A 21372-nucleotide genomic window follows, 5' to 3' on the forward strand; every position below is an offset into this window, starting at 1 on the left:
TAAAATATCAACCCATTTGGAGTTGAAGAAGTATCCAAATTAATCACATCAGTCTTTTAAGTGGAAAGAATACTAAGTAAAGTATTACATTATAGTACCACATGCTGCAAACCTACCTGGCTTGCTATTAGTTTGTGTCCAGGACTGCCTTAGAGGTGGGAGCAGAATTAATATGCTATTTAGTGGATTTCTGGTTCATCCCTGCTCAGTGTTTGCAATCCACAATTAGTACTTTGTTCCTTTGCACTATGGGGTATATTAAAATTTTTAACCTAGGAGTTGACTGAAGGGTAACACATGAATAAGATGTTTTTAGCCCTCAGAGCCTATTGTATTATTCTAATTAGTTTAAAAGATGCCTCCCAGCCCTGTGGTAGAGCAGTTTCATCAAACATTTGGGGAGGGAGATGGGGCAGAGGAGAACTTTCAGGGACCTGCTCCACAGATTGGGGGGCACTCCGTACCTTGAGCTTCCGGAGAGGAGGAAGTAGAAGTAGGGGGTAGTGGAGAAAGCTGACATCATGTGCCCCCTGAGGAAAGTGGTTTATATTTTTTATTTTTTTTTTTTTAAATTTTTTTTTTCAACGTTTTTTATTTATTTTTGGGACAGAGAGAGACAGAGCATGAACGAGGGAGGGGCAGAGAGAGAGGGAGACACAGAATCGGAAACAGGCTCCAGGCTCTGAGCCATCAGCCCAGAGCCTGACGCGGGGCTCGAACTCACGGACCGCGAGATCGTGACCTGGCTGAAGTCGGACGCTTAACCGACTGCGCCACCCAGGCGCCCCGGTTTATATTTTTTAATGGTGTTGTCAACACTACTGGAAATTTGGAAATTGACACGAATAGTTGTTGTGTAGAATTATAAATTTTTAAAATCATGAAAGTTCTTGGAAATCACCTAGTTCACCTTTTTTCTCCACGCCCTAGTTGTACAGATGACACGCCTGAGGCTCTTCCATGTCAACTTCTCTCCAGGTACACAGATATTTTGTGAAACAGTTGGAAAGCTTACATTTGGAAGAATAAAGTGGGACTTTTCCATCCTCCCTTTTTAAATCCATTCTTCACCCAAGCAATCTTTCCAAGTTCCCCTATATCCTTCTTTATCACCCTAGGATTTTGATAAAGGCCCATAGACAAACCTTTCCATTTAGAGAATGATTTTCTGTGTTTAGCATGTAGAAAAATGATACATAGGCAGAGAAATGAAATAAATACTGAAAATATATACACCTCATATTAAATATGTTAAAACTAAGATTATGTTCAGTTTTCATCTGTCAGAACTGACACATATATCTGGTAGTCGTGTATGCCCAAGCTAGCACTTTAGTCAAGAGAGTTAAACATAAATACTCTTGGATTTCTAAAATGGCAAGAGGGGAAGATTTTTCCCCTCTGTGTTTTTGCTGTGTTGGTAGCTACTCATCTTGGTCAAAGAGTAGAAAAAGGAGTCAAGTAATTCCTACTGCTGCTTCTAGTAAGCCTCGTTTGGGATTCCCCTTGCAGAGTTTATAATAATGTTTTAAGGTGGAAGTTAGAGGTTGAAATCAGAGGATAACAGAGTAAGACAACATAATTATTTTCTGCGGACACATAGAAATATGAGTAGGCAGTGCTTTATGTGTTTGGAGATGATTCTTCATGGCCTCAATCAGTTGGTCAAATTACATAAAACTTCTAAAAAGCAAAAACATAAGAGCAAAATTTAGAAGGCTACAATTACCCAGTAGTATCTCTATACTCTTAGTAGACTAATTTTGCCACTACAAGAGTATTATCTCAGGAATGTTGTCATTGGGGTTTATTTATTTATTTTGAGAGAGATAGAGAGAGAGGGAGAGAGAGAGAGAGATGGCAAGGTCAGAGAGAGAAGGAGAGAGAGAATCCCAACCAGGCTCCACACCACCAGCACAGAGCCCTTTTTGGGGCTCAAACCCATGAACCATGAAATCATGCCCTGAGCTGAAATCTAGATTCAGACGCTTAACCAGTTGAGCCACCCAGGTGCTCCAGGGTTTATCATCTTTTTAAATGATATCTTATTATTTATTTACAAGAGGAGATTATATATTTGAGAAATTGACTTCATGTGTATTTACTAATACATTTTCTTCTGTCTTTTCTGAACAATTGAGTTACACATAAGTAAACAACCTAACATATTGCTCAGGAAACACAAGGAATGCAGCAATTACAAAAGGAAACTGTTGAAAAATGCTAATTAAAGTCAGATGTAACGGAGGGAGTAAGGGCTCCTGATAGTTATTTTGAACATCCAGGCTTTCCATTAACTAGTAGGCTTCATCACCTCTAAAATGGAAGGTCCTATGACCAATAATTATAATTTTATATTTTACATATATGAAATATTACATTTGAAAATATTCAACTTAATTTCATCATTTTATTTGCATATCTTGGAACCACTTTAAATAGAAGAATATTGTGGTTTTTTTTAACTCAAAGAGTGTTATTTAGGAATTAATAATTCAGTGTATGTTCACTCTTCAGTGATCTTGCCTCTGCTCCATATTTTCTCTGGATGGGAGATTATAGAATTCCTTATTATCTCCCCACCTGGCTATGTCAGGCATTTCAGTTTTGAATTCTAAAACGTGTTGGTAACTTTATTTATTCTCTGCTATTTTATTTACCAGATATTAGAAATCGGGAGATAAATATTAAATGGTCATTACAACATAGTAGACAATCTTTCACAGGTTTAAAGATGACTACTAGGCATTTTTTTTTCTATGTTTATCCTCATTCTTTCTTTAACGGACATGGTAAAGATTTCATGAGAAATTGTTTAGAGATATACACAGAGATGGTTGACTGCAACTGTTTTCCCATATGGCTTCAGATCACTGGAAGAGAGAAGTGTGTTTTTTTTTCCCTCTAGAGGCAAGGACCAAGTTACAGATGGCTGATAAAACCTATTATATGTTTAACAGTATTTGGTATAGGACTGACTCTTCACAAATCATTCCCATAATTGCTCATAAATAGCTTTTTTCTTCTAAAACTTTAGATGTTTTTAAGCATTACCGTCTTTAGTAATTTCTACTGTCTTTAGTAATTTCCAGTGCAGTGATGTTTATGGTTCCATGAACTTTGGCTTTTTGTAACTGATATTTAACACTCCCAAAGGCCAAGACTTGGCCCTATTCCATTAGTAAGCATCATTTGCTTATGGTTACATTTTCTCCTGAAACATGGCAGCTCATTTTTCCCCCCATCCTAACTTTAAAACTATTGCTTCGAGAAATTCAACTGGAGAATCACTTGGGAATTTAAAGGAATGAGCTATTGATCCTTCAGAAAACGTTAGCATTCTATCTGTTTCTCTAACATCCAAAGATAATTTTCTTTTCCTCAGCCACTGATTTGTGGACGAGTAGATCATTTAATCTCTGATTTTTCGGTGCTTCAGTTGTGAAGAGTGACGGTGATGACTTCCTAATTAATTCTGTTATTACAATAGAGGTCAGGGATTGGCCTTACAACTTGACTTTGCTTTTTATTGCCTAGCATGCATGCCTCAAATGGATTTTCCTCATTCTTCTGAGTTAAAATAGCAAATCATCCAAAACAGTACTTTGGTCCACTGTATTGCTTTTTCTAAGAAATACTTAAATATGCTCTAAATCTACAGTTACAGTAAGTGGCATTGGCTAGTGATTTGATTTGAGAATTGAGACCATGGTCTGGATTTACTCTTTATGCATTAACACAGGTCAGATGGACAGGGACTGCATTTTAAGTCAGTAATGGAAGGCTGAAGGCTGTCTTAAACCAATCATATCAGTTTTACCCATGACTGATTGATCCCCAGGGGCAGAGCCCTGTAAGCATTTGTCTTACATGAATGGACTCTATAGAGCCTGGAGTTTCATTCATAAAATGGAGACTGAAAGGAAACACACACACACACACACACACACACACACACACACACACTCTTACTCTCTGGAATGTCCATTTATACAAAGCTGAAGGGTGTAGTGTTCCATCAGCTGCTGCTTTTGCCAGTTGACTAGAAGTAATGATTAATGCTCATTGGTCCTGCCTGCATGTAACCCAACACTATTTATGGCCTTGCAGTGTTTCTAATGTATAGTGAATGAGAAGACAACATTCTCAAATCTGAAACATAAACAGGAACTGGTGGGTCTGAATTCCATTCAAATATGTCATTTCAGCCACACAGTGTTTGTCTAACTTGGATTTTACAGGCAGGAAAGGGGGAAGGGAGGGATAATCTGCTTGTGAGTTGTACTAGCATCAAAAAAGGGAATTGGAAGAGGGAGGAGAGAGTACTTTCATAGTGTGGGATTTTTAGTGGTCTTTCTAAAGAAAACCACCAGGATGCTTAGGCCCAGAACTGCAAGTGGACAAAGTGAACTACAACTGTTTTTGTATGCGCAACTAAGATTTGAAATTAACTGGTTTAAGGATGCATATTTGGGTGTGTGTGTTTGTGTTTGTGTGGTTCATGAATGTGAACAAGAGGTAAGATAATATTTATTTTTTGAAAGTAGCTATTTGAATATCTACTTTTAAGGTTAGAATGTTGTTACAGGGTATTTTCTTTTGCACTTAAAGGATTTCTATTTCTTCAGTGAGTTGAGTATTTCATAGTTTAGAGGAAAAGGGAGGCTTTTTGTCTCTATGAAATACTTCTGCCTAACACACGAGGAATGTAATTGAAACCTTTTCAAGGAAGTTTTGTCACCTTAAATAGATGGTTGTTTTTATCATGTGTGTGAGAGAGATTTTTAAGTTAATTGTTTCTAAAACTCTGCAAAATTTTACTAGGAGAGATATTCAAAGATAACTGCGCTCATAAAATTAAACACAACCAAGTGAATACACTATCGTGTAGCATCATAGAAATTAAATTCAGTAATAGCCCAGTATTAAAAAGCAACCAAGACAAAACTGAGAGAATGACACGCGTGTGTGACTGTGATTTCTTTACCACTTTCTGAAATTTAGTATGTTTGAATACTGTATGCTGGTGACCTTTTTTTTCAGTGTGTGGGCCTCCACAGTGCACTGCTTCATCCGCATGTTTTTGTTATTCTTAGCCTTCAAAAACAAAACCTCCCACTTTGTATGACACTGGAAATATTATACTGAATTCTGTGCCTGATGACTATTTACTCTCTTTGTCATATCAAGTATGTTTTGTTGCCTCTTTTGTCCTCAGTTTCCTTATTTATAGAACGGGGCAAATAATTCCTCTACCTTCCTGTTTTTCTAAGGATTAGATATGATGATGTTTGTGAAGCTACTAATATATATAGTATTAGGGGTCCAGGCAATAATAGGGGATATCTTTATGATATGATTTTATCTGGACCTCTAGAGATTTCCTAAAAGGCTGCTAGTCCTGAAGTAAGATGCCATTATTATTATTTCTAATATTTACAAATACACTTTTGGGGACCAAAGGATAAGACAAAGTGAGAAAGATATTCTTATGTGAAGACGATCCAATTGTGCAAGACCAACAAGGTACTGAACTATTATGCTGTCTGCGACATAGTGAGCAATCATACAGAACTTGATACCAGTATTATTCACGTTCGAAGCAAGTAGAGTAAATATGTGAATATTACAGTGATCCAAGGAGAGATGAGAGGGAGAGGACAAAGCCATTCGTGATGTGTTTGCTTCAAATCACGTAGACTCAAGCAGAGGAACAATTCGGTATCAGAACTCAGCATTAACACTTTCACCTCTTCAGATTTTTTTTTTTTTTTGGTGGCCTCAGTTTAGCGTAGCGCATCTTTTCTTGCATTTTCTTTAAAATTTCTGTTAATTGGCAGAGTACAATAATATCTAATAAACAGAGTTACAATATTTCCTATCACTTCAATTTTATTTTTAACTCTAAATAAAACCTTCACAGGCTTGGAAGACTTGGAAAATTGTCAGTCTGCTAGATCATATAAGCTAATCCTGTTTGAATCTGGTCATAATTTGTGTAGGATATTGTCCCCCCCAAAACGTAAATGCTTAGAAGAGAAGTTTGCAATTTCATAGATAGGTTGTTCTTTATTGTTCTTTCATGTTATGTAGCTTTTATGTTTTAAAAGTATCTGGATGCAGATAAAAGCATTACTTTAAAAAAATACTTTACATATACTGCGCAAAGCATATAAAGAACAATAGTTCTCCTTCTGTCCTCAATTCTATCAACAGTAGTCTCTGTATTTCCAGGCTGTGGTGGAAGAGAATATCTCTACAGATTTTATGTTATATTAACAGTTTACTCAAAATCCCAATGAAAAAGATCCCATCTAAGTGTGAATGAGGTCATACTAAATTCATCACTGTCTTCCCCAGATTTGAGCCAACTCCAACTTTTTTACCTTTTTTATATGAGGTTCAGCAACCTATTACATCCACGTAGAGCTTTTGTGACTGACGACAAATAGGTCTTATAAAACTTCATTTTTTTTTTTTTTGCCATCCCACTTGCCTTCTCTCTCAAGTGAAATCAGATGTATTCATCCTGAGTCTTATTTTAGAGTTAATTCTTTTAGATTTGTTCTATCATAGAGAGATCATATGAGTGTAAAAACTTCATTCCCCTTAGCATCCTTTGCAAAAAACTTTATAAAACATAATTTTCTCAATTAGCTACATGAAATCTATTCATAGGGCAAGTAGAAATGCATAGTAAAAGGATGCTAGACTAGGGTATATGTGAATGCATTTGCATTTAAATACATCTTCATAAAGCTCCTGTTATTCCTGCACTCTAGAAAATCTTTGGATTTTAAACACTGTGCCAGGAAATGGGGAGAAACAAAACAGTAAAACATGAAGTTCAAGACAGATAAAACTTTGGCAAGATACCTCATAGTGCTCATCTTTCTTGAAGGAGATTAATGTCTTTAGTTCTTGCAACACCTCGCTATTTCTTTAGGTAATAGTTACATGTGTTTTTGAAAAGCTTGTTTAAACTCCTGTGTATGCCTAGAATGACCCACACATACACACATAGTTTTCATTCACTAAGTACCTGCTGATTTCAGATGTATGTCTGCACACATATTTCATCCCTGGACTTTAATGCGCCAGGTTTTCCGCCATCATCAGTGTTTAACAGACACGTTTAGGTAGACTTGATTTTGTCAAATCCCTTCCCCAAGGAGTTAGCCAAGTGTATAAAAAATCCATCTTTTTCCATTGCACACTCATGTGAAAGCAACATCACATTAAAATACATCAAACTTATTCCTATTTCACAGGGATTTCTTATTTACTCTCAGAGACTTGAGTGCTTAAGTTATCACACTGATGATTGCCACACGAATTTAAGTAAAAACCTCCAGGGAAAGAGAGGCGTTTCTTACTCCTTGCTCAAAGTTTATAGTATCAAGAATTTTCAGGTTTGCGCACTATGTGATAACAAACAATTTCAGCAAAGTGTATGGATATCTCAGATGGTCTTGGCAAATATTTGTCTCTGATCTGGCCTCATACAGCTCCTAGAAGGTTTAGGCAAACCGTGCCCTGAGGGGATTCTTCCTTTTGTACCCCTGGGCAGCAGTATGCAAATACACAAATCGGAACAGCGCATAGCTATGCCGTGTGCACAAATTCAAAACTCCACTTTGTGGTCGGCTTTTGGTAAAGCTCCCCAAATCAGTGCTGTGTTTCCCACTGTGGCTTGGAAATGCAAGAGAGAGAAAAGCCAACTTGTTCATTTGTTCTTAAGAAACCTGCATATCTTAAAGGCAATTTTAACAGTGTTACTAGAGGTGAACACTAAGAAAATCGGATAGTTTGGGATCTGTGTTTACTGTTTTTCCTAACTGCCCCTACGTTAACTAGTGCATTAAAAGGACAACTGTGCTTTGCTGCTTTGAATTTTTGTAGCATACTGATCACCCTCCCCCGAGCTCATCTGAGACAAATTACAGCCAGTATCGTTTCTGCAAGCTGGCGGGGCCCGTACTATGGTCATGTTCTAGTGCTCTTTGATCCATAGGTTTCAAAATAATACAAAATCCTTTGTGTTAAATGAAGTTTACATAATTCAATTTACAGATTAAATTTAAGACTTTTTAAACCAGTCACACAGCAGCAAATATTAGGGCATAATACTGTAGAAAGTAGCTCAAAAGAGATACCTCCGAATATTTTGAAAATGTAATGGAGCTTCTCACTTCAACCTGAGAAGTCATGAGTTTGTAATGAACTTTAAATCAGTGTATTTTAAATACCATGGGTTTATAGATTTGTGAAGAATATCACTGAATAAGTATACGAATAAGCAACAAATCAATCTTCTCAGGTAACTGTGTTAAGAATAGCCATTTAAGATACAAAAATAATTTCACTATGTAATCATTTTTAATTTTAATTGCTGTGGTTCACTCACTTTAAACACTTGTGAGGGTCACTTAAAAATAGTTTCTGTTTTCAATGATAAGCACCATATCCTGAATCCTCGCTGTTGGCACTAAGTGAAATGTTGCACATATTGTCCTCCCAAGAACCCTTTGAAGGGTGTCGCTTATAATTCCCATTTTACAGATGTGGAAGTTGAGTGTTTGAGATGTGAGATAACTAACAAAATGTCGTACTCCCACAAAATCTCAGAACCGAAGTTCAAAACCAGGTCTATTAGAAGACAAGATGCACATTTGTAATCAGTGCTGGTCTCCTGAGCGTAAAATTATAACCTATGGACACATAATAGAACAGCACAAATATGCTATCATAGTAACGTTTGTGCATGGGTTAAACCACATTTTATGATCGCTGCTGAATTTTGTAAGCTTTATCCTATGAAAAAACATGAGTGTATACGTATGCAATGCCTCCATTCCCTGCCACAAAACATTTGCCTTTGAAGTCACCGCTTAGCTACTTTGGATCTTGGTTGAGCATTTAGCAGAAGTTAAAATGTAATGCCAAACTTCATTGGTTGGATTTTTTATTAGATAAGGTAGAAATGAAAGCAGCAGGCAATTTAATTAGCAGTAATTTTTCTGGGCAAGTCATTACTTTGATGAACTTCAGAGCAATGTTTATGGCTCCTAATTAACCATGTTAGTCATTTGATTGAATAATCACTTTGGAAATGTTTCTACAATTTGATTAGAGTCTGACCCACTCTGATAGTCATAAATTAACTGATACCACTTTAGGATAACATGACTTTAGTTACTTTAGGGGAATAAACTCCTCTTAGCTATATTTTTTCAGGCTTCTCTGGACTGTATAAAGGATACTGATTTTAAGGATAGACTGGATTTAAACACTGTTAGCTGGCATCTCAATTTCAAGAGCTAGATGTTAATTTTATTTACTCTGGAGTATAATAAATAGTATTAAGAGTGGGAAAAACACACGTATATTCTTACATATGTATGTTTTTTTCTAAGCTGCCGTTCCTTGTTTTTCTTAGAACCTCGATCATAAGTTTCGCCTCTGGAACTGTAATGGAGGTCCTGGCTTTAGCCTTATTAGAATTATTAATTTATTATGGGTTTTAAATTGGTATACTTTGAATGTCACAGATTAATAAACAGAATTTATGAAAAATATTACAGAATTAGTACAAGAAATAACAAATCAGCAAGGTCAATAGATACATGAAAGTTAGTGAAATGATCAAATTCTTTGATGTCAAATGTCCAAGATCATGCTTGTTTTGTATTATGTTATTTTGTTTTATAAGATGTTCAACTTTGAATAGTGGGTTTCTTATAAGTACTTGCATTTCCTCTCCTCCTCTCCTTCTTCCCCTCTTGGGAGGAAAGACTACATTTAGTCACACTTATATATAATAGAGTTTAATCTATATGTTTTCCTCTAGCTTCAGAGCCAGCCAGCTGTTTTTACAGCCATACTCCAGCTGGCCAGCAGTCAGGAAAAGTATTTTGTGGCAGGGTGTCAACATTGGTACAACAAAATTCTTACCTCTAAACAGCTGCTGAGCTGATGACAGAGTCATTAACACTGTCCCTTCTAGGCCCAGCTGCTTCAAGGGTCCTATGCCTGGCAATAAATCAAAATAATGTTAAAAATTTATCTGAAATACCACTGGTTAAAAAGTATGGATAAAATGGATTGCTAACTATTTGGTAACCCAGACGTTCAGTCACTCTGCAACCCCAAGATAAATCTCCTGATATCAAGAAACAAGATTAACTCTGTCTTTTGTACGGTCAGAATTCTATACTAGATAATTTGTCATGTAAAGAAGGCATGGTATACTAAAATGTTTGATAATGAGTTTTATACTGTTTTCAACTCAAAAGCTGTTGATTTCTACATACTTTTAAATGTTATTGCTCTGATGAATTGCTATTGAGATATATTTGACTAGGGGCACCTGTGTGGCTCAGTCACTTAAGCATCTGACTCTTGGTTTCAGCCCAGGTCATGATCTCGGGCTTTGTGAGTTTGAGCCCTGAGTCAGGCTCCATTCTGACAGTGCAGAGCCTGCTTGGGATTCTCTCTCTCTCTCTCTCTCTCTCTCTCTCTCTCTCTCTCTCAATCTCAATCTGTCTCTCTTGTCTCTCCACCCCTCCCTTGCTCATATGCTTTCTCTCTCTCTCTCTATGAGTAAATAAAACTTAAAAAAACATTTTTGACTAAAACCACATCAACTTTTTTCTGTGAAAAAATATCTGATATTTTGGTTGACATTAATCACCAGGCAATTTTTGTTTTTTTTGTTTTTGTTTTTTTTTTAATTGTATACACTTTAAAAATGGAACATTCCAGACTGAGAAAGAATGACCTCTAGGCCAAGTAAATGGTGCTGATTATCTATTATAAATTAAATTCTATGGATGGGTAGTTAAGAAGAGATGAGGGTCTTTAAATCCCACTTCTTTTAAGTGATCTTTATTACACATTCAGAAATCACGTACTTACTATGAGTGGTGGAATGGGGGGACACACTCTTAAATAACACATTTGTCATGTGTTTTATAAGTTTATATGTGCTCAGAGTTTCAAAGACTTGAGTATACATACAGAAGATAGAATTAGTTTAGTCACATATATTTATACACTCCTATAGAATCTGTATATGTTATATACAGGCTTTGGTCCAGGTTTGTGGGACCTAAAACATAAACTTTGTGGAATCTTATGAAAGAAAAAGAAAATGAAATGGCATATACAAAGTTAGGGGCAGGACCTCAGGAGGGACTCCTGTAAGTGGAGGATCCTTCCTGAAGCTGTAACTTCATTGGCTTCACCAGACATCAACCTCTGATCAAGTGAGTGAACTTCTTTTTTCAGAATAAAAGAACTTGAGCCTGTAGTAGATTGTAGATAACATCTGACCCGACCTTTATTTTATATAAACTTGGACACAGAATGGTTTTTCTAAAGTCATGTAGCTTTGCTAGTGGTAAATAAAGCACTTGAATTTCAATCTTTTGTCTCCTAATCCATATTTTTTTTTCCTTTTCCCCCTCCCTAACCTAATAAACAGCCATCACTAGGACTCAAGTTTAACCATTAACCAAGTTTATTTTTTTGTATTTTTTCAGTGATGAGTTAACTTGGTCAGATAGGCAAGGCCTCACTCCTAGGGTGATAGTGGTATTTGCTACAAAATTGTGGGATTTCTGTTCTCTAGTCTCATTGGTTTGGAGTATGACCTGTGTGCTTAACAAAATAACAAGTTAGTGATACTCTTATTTGGGGCTGAAAATAGCAATCACCTTGAAAGGCTAGACTAATTTTAAGAGATGTAGCAATTTTGGTGTTTTATTAATAATTTCTACCAGTGTTCATGAAATAAACTATGAATGAGTCTTTTGTTGATCTTTCCTCTAAATACCACGGGATATACAGATATATCTCATAAATGCCCCCCAAACGTATCTTAACTCATTACACCATTTGTTTCAAGGCTACTCTCCTATTCATGTGGGATTGCAGGAGAACCACTCTTAAGCAAATGTGGGTAAAGCTGTGAATTCACATGCCTGTCGAAGAGAGTCCGTGTTCACCATTTCTTGTGTGGGCCCTGCCTGAAATGTTAACTACGTGTTGACAAGCTCTTCTCGTGGAGACTCATGTCAGTTTCGGTTATTTTCCTCTCTGCACTCTGTTCACTGGTAACCACACATTTTCAGCTCCAGACTTCTCTTTGACCGGTGTTGTTTTTTCTTTCAGAAGTGCCTAGCTGCCACTCCATTTATATGAGGCAAGAAGGCTTCCTGGCTCATCCCAGCAGAACAGAAGTTAAGTTTTCTATTATTGTAGTTCCTTGTAAATCCTGTCAAAATCAGATGTGACAAAGATGCAATCATTTGATTATTCATTCTATTTTATGGGGAAAATCACTTATGTTCCCTAAAGCACTATTTTAAAACTTTATCTTTTTAAAGTAAAAGGAAGATGTTTCAGGTCATGTTATCTTGAATTTGGTTGTTAACATGAGTCATGTGCATATAAACAGCTGAAAAGTGGAGTTCTGTGTTCTTTCCGCACCCCCCCCCCCAACAACCACATTCTTTTAAAATAGAACATGTGCTTTATAGATTAGCCTATCTTCCTACTCTCTGTTGAAATGTATCTTCGAGGAATGTCAGTTTTTCTTTACAAATTTAAGTCTCTGTTTTGAAATAAAAGACAGGAGATATAAATATATTTGCCTTTAAATAAACTGGATTTTCATTTTCAGACAAATACTAGTTAAGAATGGAATTTCACATAAGAGGCCTACAGAAGGAACTTTTATTATGGGTGTGTTCATAGTAAACATGGTGGGAAAGCTTTGATCTAACAGACTTTGATACCTGCAAATTAGTGAATAAAAAAGATCTCTGGATGCATTCCCTACTAAAGTATTTCTGGAAATATGTGTGTGGTTCTTATCATAATGCTCTTTGTCCTCAGTAAAATGATATAGATACATGCATTTACATTAGGTCTAATATTGGTTGTTTTGTGTAAGTGAGATTGATAGAAGTAAATCCTTGTATTTAAAGAAGAGTATAATGGGGGCGCCTGGGTGGCGCAGTCGGTTAAGCGTCCGACTTCAGCCAGGTCACGATCTCGCGGTCCGTGAGTTCGAGCCCCGCGTCAGGCTCTGGGCTGATGGCTCGGAGCCTGGAGCCTGTTTCCGATTCTGTGTCTCCCTCTCTCTCTGCCCCTCCCCCGTTCATGCTCTGTCTCTCTCTGTCCCAAAAAAAAAAAATAAATAAAATAAAAAAAAAAAATAAAGAAGAGTATAATGAGCTGGTAAATCAAAAATATTTAAGACATGTGATGTAATTAGTGTCACTACTGTTGTTAATGTTATGTACTCACGGTAGAGACCAATACATTTGAGAAAAAAAACTGTGATTAAATTGTATGAGATTTCTTACTGGCAATCAAAGACAACAAGAATTCACTGAAGGTCACAGTCAATGACATGGGGGAGAAAATGACCGTTAAAACTGTTGATCTATTTTTTTTTTTTCCTGTGGACTTAGTTTTGTTACAGGAAAAAGGAATATTAAACATAGAATTAAACTGTCTTGGCTGTTGGAGATGAAAACATGAGAAGGTTAGCCTAGCTAAATATTTCTCCCAGGAAGTAAGGGGTAGACTGAATGTGTTTCAGTTTATCAGGATAACCCCGTGAGGTAAATATAAGTAATTCATCTTGATTTCCTTCTTGTCTCATGAATAACAAAACTTGGAAGAGAAGGAAAAAGGAGATTGTAATTTCTAAGTTTGCCAGTGTTTACCTGCTCTGTGCTCGGGTTAGTAATGATATAAATGTCTGTCATATATCACTGTGCTAGGTACTATTCCAAACTTGTGTATATTAAATTATTATCCTCACAATACCCCTTTAAGATAGGTTATTTAGTATCACGCCCATTTTATAGGTGAGGAGACAGAGACACAGTGGCTAAATAGTGTGTCTAAGGTCACAGAGCTGAAAAATGGCAGAGCCCTTTTCTACCCCAGTTTTTGTGTTAATGGCTCTATTTTAAATTGCTTGTGAATTTCATTTCTATCATGAATAAATGTATCCTCTTTCTCCCCACAGGCTGTATGTTTGAAAAGGGTCCCAGGCAATTTTATGATGACACCTGTGTTGTCCCAGAGAAATTTGATGGTAGGTTTTTCATTGTGCTTCAAGTTTGAATTTTTCTAAGAGAGAATGGAGAGTTCACTCTCAATTCTCCTGAAAGAAGTTGACATCTCTTCTTAAAGATTTCTATGCACATCATTTGTGATGTATTCAACTCTTGCTAAACTTTACCTTTTATAAATTCTCTCTTCCTTTCCTTATTCGGAAGCTTTTTTGCTTTTGTCCTAGGAGAGATCTCATTTTGAGAGTTATAACCAGAGTATCATTCTTGCTGAGCTTTGTGTCCAGTAAGAGGGGTCTTTCCATTGCCCTGCTGAGCACATGCAGCTTGTTGTTCGAGATTTATTGAAAGCTGATCCCATAATTAACAAAGCAGAACAGAAAGCATGCTACTGTGGATACGCAGATGACTAATGCAGTCTTCTTCCTTTTATTGTTCATGAAAAGATGCATTATGGAACACAGGAACAACATAGCTGCCCATTTAGTTAGTGATTTTAGTCCTTTTTGTTCTCCCCCCCCCACCCCCCCTCGGGAAGATGTTCATTCCTAATGTGCCATTATTTTGTAATTGCTTAAAATGGAGTCAGGAAAGCATTACCTTTTTAATATCACTCTCGATTGCAGTGAAAAGGTTCCAGATTTTAGAAAAGAGTGTCAAGTTAAATAGAATTTCTTCTTTCTCAACAAAGGTGGCAGAAGTCAGCATCTACGCGGACGCTTGGGTAAAAAGTGAACAGTTCATTGGTTTAGTGGTTCTTCGGAGTGGTCTCCATATTTCCTGCTTTGATTGTTTAACAGGAAATGAACAGGGACCCTCTGATTAGCTGATTGCACAAACTTTGGGGATCATGGCTGTAATGACTTGGTACTCATAAGTTTTTAATCGTTGTTATTTAAACAGCAAAGTGCATGCTCAGATTGCTTCTACATCTCTAATTAGTTGCTTGAAGACTACTCTGTTCCTGAGGTTTTTGCTACTCTGGTCCTTCACAGAAGGAATGATAATTTTGGGAAGATCTGTTTCCTTAATCTTGCTTTAAATTGCTAAATTCATTGAAGGTCACAGGGTTAAGCTCCAGTAGGGGTCACTTTTTTGGCCTTATTCTAAATAGATACTAGTTTTAAACTTCGAAGTTCAGCAGTGTGATAGGTGTGGAGTGTCACAATTCTTAAAATACAACCTTTTTTCTTCAGACAGAGCATAAAGCCTTTGCTTTTTGGAATGATCTTCATCAGGTTTTTTCCTTTTCTTTCTTTCTTTCTTTCTTTCTTTCTTTCTTTCTTTCTTTCTTTCTTTCTTTCTTTCTTTCTTCCTTTCTTTCTTTCTTTCTTTCGCTTCATTCTTAGTTAGCTTAACATTTTAAGACATCTTGATTATCAGCATGGGCATATAAGGAAGAAAAAATAGCTCAAAACTATCAATAGGATTACGACATAATCTAAGAAGCCTAAATCACATGAATGTCTATCTTGATTATTCATTCCCTTTGACTTTTATTTTTTTTTTTATTTTTTTTTTTTTTAAATTTTATTTTTTTTTTTTTATTTTATTTTTTTTGTTTTTCTTTTTTTTTTTTTTTTTTTTTTAATTTTATTTTTTAATATATGAAATTTACTGTCAAATTGGTTTCCATACAACACCCAGTGCTCATCCCAAAAGGTGCCCTCCTCAATACCCATCACCCACCCTGCCCTCCCTCCCACCCCCCATCAACCCTCAGTTTGTTCTCAGTTTTTAACAGTCTCTTATGCTTTGGCTCTCTCCCACTCTAACCTCTTTTTTTTTTTTTTTTCCCCTTCCCCTCCCCCATGGGTTTCTGTTACGTTTCTCAGGATCCACATAAGAGTGAAACCATATGGTATCTGTCTTTCTCTGTATGGCTTATTTCACTTAGCATCACACTCTCCAGTTCCATCCACGTTGCTACAAAAGGCCATATTTCATTCTTTCTCATTGCCACGTAGTACTCCATTGTGTATATAAACCACAATTTCTTTATCCATTCATCAGTTGATGGACATTTAGGCTCTTTCCATAATTTGGCGATTGTTGAGAGTGCTGCTATAAACATTGGGGTACAAGTGCCCCTATGCATCAGTACTCCTGTATCCCTTGGATAAATTCCTAGCAGTGCTATTGCTGGGTCATAGGGTAGGTCTATTTTTAATTTTTTGAGGAACCTCCACACTGCTTTCCAGAGCGGCTGCACCAATTTGCATTCCCACCAACAGTGCAAGAGGGTTCCCGACTCTCCACATCCTCTCCAGCATCTATAGTCTCCTGATTTCTTCATTTTGGCCACTCTGACTGGCGTGAGGTGGTATCTGAGTGTGGTTTTGATTTGTATTTCCCTGATGAGGAGCGACGTTGAACATCTTTTCATGTGCCTGTTGGCCATCCGGATGTCTTCTTTAGAGAAGTGTCTATTCATGTTTTCTGCCCATTTCTTCACTGGGTTATTTGTTTTTCGGGTGTGGAGTTTGATGAGCTCTTTATAGATTTTGGATACTAGCCCTTTGTCCAATGTGTCATTTGCAAATATCTTTTCCCATTCCGTTGGTTGCCTTTTAGTTTTGTTGGTAGTTTCCTTTGCTGTGCAGAAGCTTTTTATCTTCATAAGGTCCCAGTAATTCACTTTTGCTTTTAATTCCCTTGCCTTTGGGGATGTGCCGAGTAAGAGATTGCTACGGCTGAGGTCAGAAAGGTCTTTTCCTGCTTTCTCCTCTAAGGTTTTGATGGTTTCCTGTCTCACATTCAGGTCCTTTATCCATTTTGAGTTTATTTTTGTGAATGGTGTGAGAAAGTGGTCTAGTTTCAACCTTCTGCATGTTGCTGTCCAGTTCTCCCAGCACCATTTGTTAAAGAGACTGTCTTTTTTCCATTGGATGTTCTTTCCTGCTTTGTCAAAAATGAGTTGGCCATACGTTTGTGGGTCTAGTTCTGGGGTTTCTATTCTATTCCATTGGTCTATGTGTCTGTTTTTATGCCAATACCATGCTGTCTTGATGATGACAGCTTTGTAGTAGAGGCTAAAGTCTGGGATTGTGATGCCTCCTGCTTTGGTCTTCTTCTTCAAAATTACTTTGGCTATTCGGGGCCTTTTGTGGTTCCATATGAATTTTAGGATTGCTTGTTCTAGTTTCGAGAAGAATGCTGGTGCAATTTTGATTGGGATTGCATTGAATGTGTAGATAGCTTTGGGTAGTATTGACATTTTGACAATATTTATTCTTCCAATCCATGAGCAGGGAATGTCTTTCCATTTCTTTATATCTTCTTCAATTACCTGCATAAGCTTTCTATAGTTTTCAGCATACAGATCTTTTACATCTTTGGTTAGGTTTATTCCTAGGTATTTTATGCTTCTTGGTGCAATTGTGAATGGGATCAGTTTCTTTATTTGTCTTTCTGTTGCTTCATTGTTAGTGTATAAGAATGCAACTGATTTCTGTACATTGATTTTGTATCCGGCAACTTTGCTGAATTCATGTATCAGTTCTAGCAGACTTTTGGTGGAATCTATCGGATTTTCCATGTATAATATCATGTCATCTGCAAAAAGCGAAAGCTTGACTTCATCTTTGCCAATTTGGATGCCTTTGATTTCCTTTTGTTGTCTGATTGCTGATGCTAGAACTTCCAGTACTATATTAAACAGCAGCGGTGAGAGTGGGCATCCCTGTCGTGTTCCTGATCTCAGGGAAAAAGCTCTCAGTTTTTCCCCATTGAGGATGATGTTAGCTGTGGGCTTTTCATAAATGGCTTTTATGATCTTTAAGTATGTTCCTTCTATCCCGACTTTCTCAAGGGTTTTTATTAAGAAAGGGTGCTGGATTTTGTCAAAGGCCTTTTCTGCATCGATTGACAGGATCATATGGTTCTTTTCTTTTTTTTTGTTAATGTGATGTATCACGTTGATCGATTTGCGAATGTTGAACCAGCCCTGCATCCCAGGAATGAATCCCACTTGATCATGGTGAATAATTCTTTTTATATGCTGTTGAATTCGATTTGCTAGTATCTTATTGAGAATTTTTGCATCCATATTCATCAGGGATATTGGCCTGTAGTTCTCTTTTTTTACTGGGTCTCTGTCTGGTTTAGGAATCAAAGTAATACTGGCTTCATAGAATGAGTCTGGAAGTTTTCCTTCCCTCTCTATTTCTTGGAATAGCTTGAGAAGGATAGGTATTATCTCTGCTTTAAACGTCTGGTAGAACTCCCCTGGGAAGCCATCTGGTCCTGGACTCTTATTTGTTGGGAGATTTTTGATAACCGATTCAATTTCTTCGCTGGTTATGGGTCTGTTCAAGCTTTCTATTTCCTCCTGATTGAGTTTTGGAAGAGTGTGGGTGTTTAGGAATTTGTCCATTTCTTCCAGGTTGTCCAATTTGTTGGCATATAATTTTTCATAGTATTCCCTGATAATTGTTTGTATCTCTGAGGGATTGGTTGTAATAATTCCATTTTCATTCATGATTTTATCTATTTGGGTCATCTCCCTTTTCTTTTTGAGAAGCCTGGCTAGAGGTTTGTCAATTTTGTTTATTTTTTCAAAAAACCAACTCTTGGTTTCGTTGATCTGCTCTACAGTTTTTTTAGATTCTATATTGTTTATTTCTGCTCTGATCTTTATGATTTCTCTTCTTCTGCTGGGTTTAGGCTGCCTTTGCTGTTCTGCCTCTATTTCCTTTAGGTGTGCTGTTAGATTTTGTATTTGGGATTTTTCTTGTTTCTTGAGATAGGCCTGGATTGCAATGTATTTTCCTCTCAGGACTGCCTTCGCTGCGTCCCAAAGCGTTTGGATTGTTGTATTTTCATTTTCGTTTGTTTCCATATATTTTTTAATTTCTTCTCTAATTGCCTGGTTGACCCACTCATTCGTTAGTAGGGTGTTCTTTAACCTCCATGCTTTTGGAGGTTTTCCAGACTTTTTCCTGTGGTTGATTTCAAGCTTCATAGCATTGTGGTCTGAAAGTATGCATGGTATAATTTCAATTCTTGTAAACTTATGAAGGGCTGTTTTGTGACCCAGTATATGATCTATCTTGGAGAATGTTCCATGTGCACTCGAGAAGAAAGTATATTCTGTTGCTTTGGGATGCAGAGTTCTAAATATATCTGTCAAGTCCATCTGATCCAATGTATCATTCAGGGCCCTTGTTTCTTTATTGACTGTGTGTCTAGATGATCTATCCATTTCTGTAAGTGGTGTGTTAAAGTCCCCTGCAATGACCACATTCTTATCAATAAGGTTGCTTATGTTTATGAGTAACTGTTTTATATATCTGGGGGCTCCGGTATTTGGCGCATAGACATTTATAATTGTTAGCTCTTCCTGATGGATAGACCCTGTAATTATTATATAATGCCCTTCTTCATCTCTTGTTACAGCCTTTAATTTAAAGTCTAGTTTGTCTGATATAAGTATGGCTACTCCAGCTTTCTTTTGGCTTCCAGTAGCATGATAAATATTTCTCCATCCCCTCACTCTCAATCTAAAGGTGTCCTCAGACCTAAAATGAGTCTCTTGTAGACAGCAAATAGATGGGTCTTGTTTTTTTATCCATTCTGATACCCTATGTCTTTTGGTTGGCGCATTTAGTCCATTTACATTCAGTGTTATTATAGAAAGATACAGGTTTAGAGTCATTGTGATGTCTGTATGTTTTATGCTTGTAGTGATGTCTCTGGTACTTTGTCTCACAGGATCCCCCTTAGGATCTCTTGTAGGGCTGGTTTCGTGGTGACAAATTCCTTCAGTTTTTGTTTGTTTGGGAAGACCTTTATCTCTCCTTCTATTCTAAATGACAGACTTGCTGGATAAAGGATTCTCGGCTGCATATTTTTTCTGTTTAGCACACTGAAGATATCGTGCCAAGCCTTTCTGGCCTGCCAAGTTTCAAAGGAGAGATCAGTCACGAGTCTTATAGGTCTCCCTTTATATGTGAGGGCATGTTTATCCCTTGCTGCTTTCAGAATTTTCTCTTTATCCTTGTATTTTGCCAGTTTCACTATGATATGTCGTGCAGAAGATCGATTCAAGTTACGTCTGAAGGGAGTTCTCTGTGCCTCTTGGATTTCAATGCCTTTTTCCTTCCCCAGTTCAGGGAAGTTCTCAGCTATAATTTCTTCAAGTACCCCTTCAGCACCTTTCCCTCTCTCTTCCTCCTCTGGAATACCAATTATGCGTATATTATTTCTTTTTAGTGTATCACTTAGTTCTCTAATTTTCCCCTCATACTCCTGGATTTTTTTATCTCTCTTTCTTTCAGCTTCCTCTTTCTCCATAACTTTATCTTCTAGTTCACCTATTCTCTCCTCTGCCTCTTCAATCCGAGCCGTCGTGGTTTCCATTTTGTTTTGCATTTCATTTAAAGCGTTTTTCAGCTCCTCGTGACTGTTCCTTAGTCCCTTGATCTCTGTGGCAAGAGATTCTCTGCTGTCCTGTATACTGTTTTCAAGCCCAGCGATTAATTTTATGACTATTATTCTAAATTCACTTTCTGTTATATTATTTAAATCCTTTTTGATCAGTTCATTAGCTGTTGTTATTTCCTGGAGATTCTTCTGAGGGGAATTCTTCCGTTTGGTCATTTTGGATAGTCCCTGGAGTGGTGAGGACCCGCAGGGCACTTCCCCCGTGCTGTGGTGTATAACTGGAGTTGGTGGGCGGGGCCGCAGTCCGACCTGATGTCTGCCCCCAGCCCACCGCTGGGGCCACAGTCAGACTGGTGTGTGCCTTCTCTTCCCCTCTCCTAGGGGCGGGATTCACTGTGGGGTGGTGTGGCCCGTCTGGTCTACTTGCACACTGCCAGGCTTGTGGTGCTGGGGATCTGGCGTATTAGCTGGGGTGGGTAGGCAAGGTGCACGGGGGCGGGAGGGGCAGGCTTAGCTCGCTTCTCCTTAGGTGATCCACTTCAGGAGGGGCCCTGTGGCAGCAGGAGGGAGTCAGATCCGCTGCCGGAGGTTTGGCTCCGCAGAAGCACAGAGTTGGGTGTTTGCGCGGAGCGAGCAAGTTCCCTGGCAGGAACTGGTTCTCTTTGGGATTTTGGCTGGGGGATGGGCGGGGGAGATGGCGCTGGCGAGCGCCTTTGTTCCCCGCCAAGCTGAGCTCTGCCGTCCGGGGGCTCAGCAGCTCTCCCTCCCTTTGTCCTCCAGCCTTCCCGCTTTCTGAGCAGAGCTGTTAACTTCTGACCTCCCAGACGCTAAGTCGCGCTTGCTGTCGGAACACAGTCCGTCCGGCCCCTCCGCTTTTGCCAGCCCGACTCGGGGG

The 21372-nt window shown here is 37.8% G+C and overlaps 1 protein-coding gene across 11 annotated transcripts in view; it reads left to right on the forward strand.

The window, feature by feature from the left end:
• Positions 1 to 21372, forward strand: part of ETV1 (ETS variant transcription factor 1) — a 98729-nt gene that overhangs the window by 62118 nt on the left and 15239 nt on the right. For all 11 annotated transcript variants that reach the window (XM_058724956.1, XM_058724955.1, XM_058724950.1 and 8 more), the window contains 2 exons: positions 12175 to 12241; positions 14046 to 14116. In XM_058724956.1, coding sequence (XP_058580939.1) covers positions 12175 to 12241; positions 14046 to 14116 — 138 coding nt within the window. The remainder of the gene's footprint in view (positions 1 to 12174; positions 12242 to 14045; positions 14117 to 21372) is intronic.

Source organism: Neofelis nebulosa, chromosome 4 (genome assembly GCF_028018385.1).
Source record: "Neofelis nebulosa isolate mNeoNeb1 chromosome 4, mNeoNeb1.pri, whole genome shotgun sequence".
Taxonomy (NCBI): Eukaryota; Metazoa; Chordata; class Mammalia; order Carnivora; family Felidae; genus Neofelis; species Neofelis nebulosa.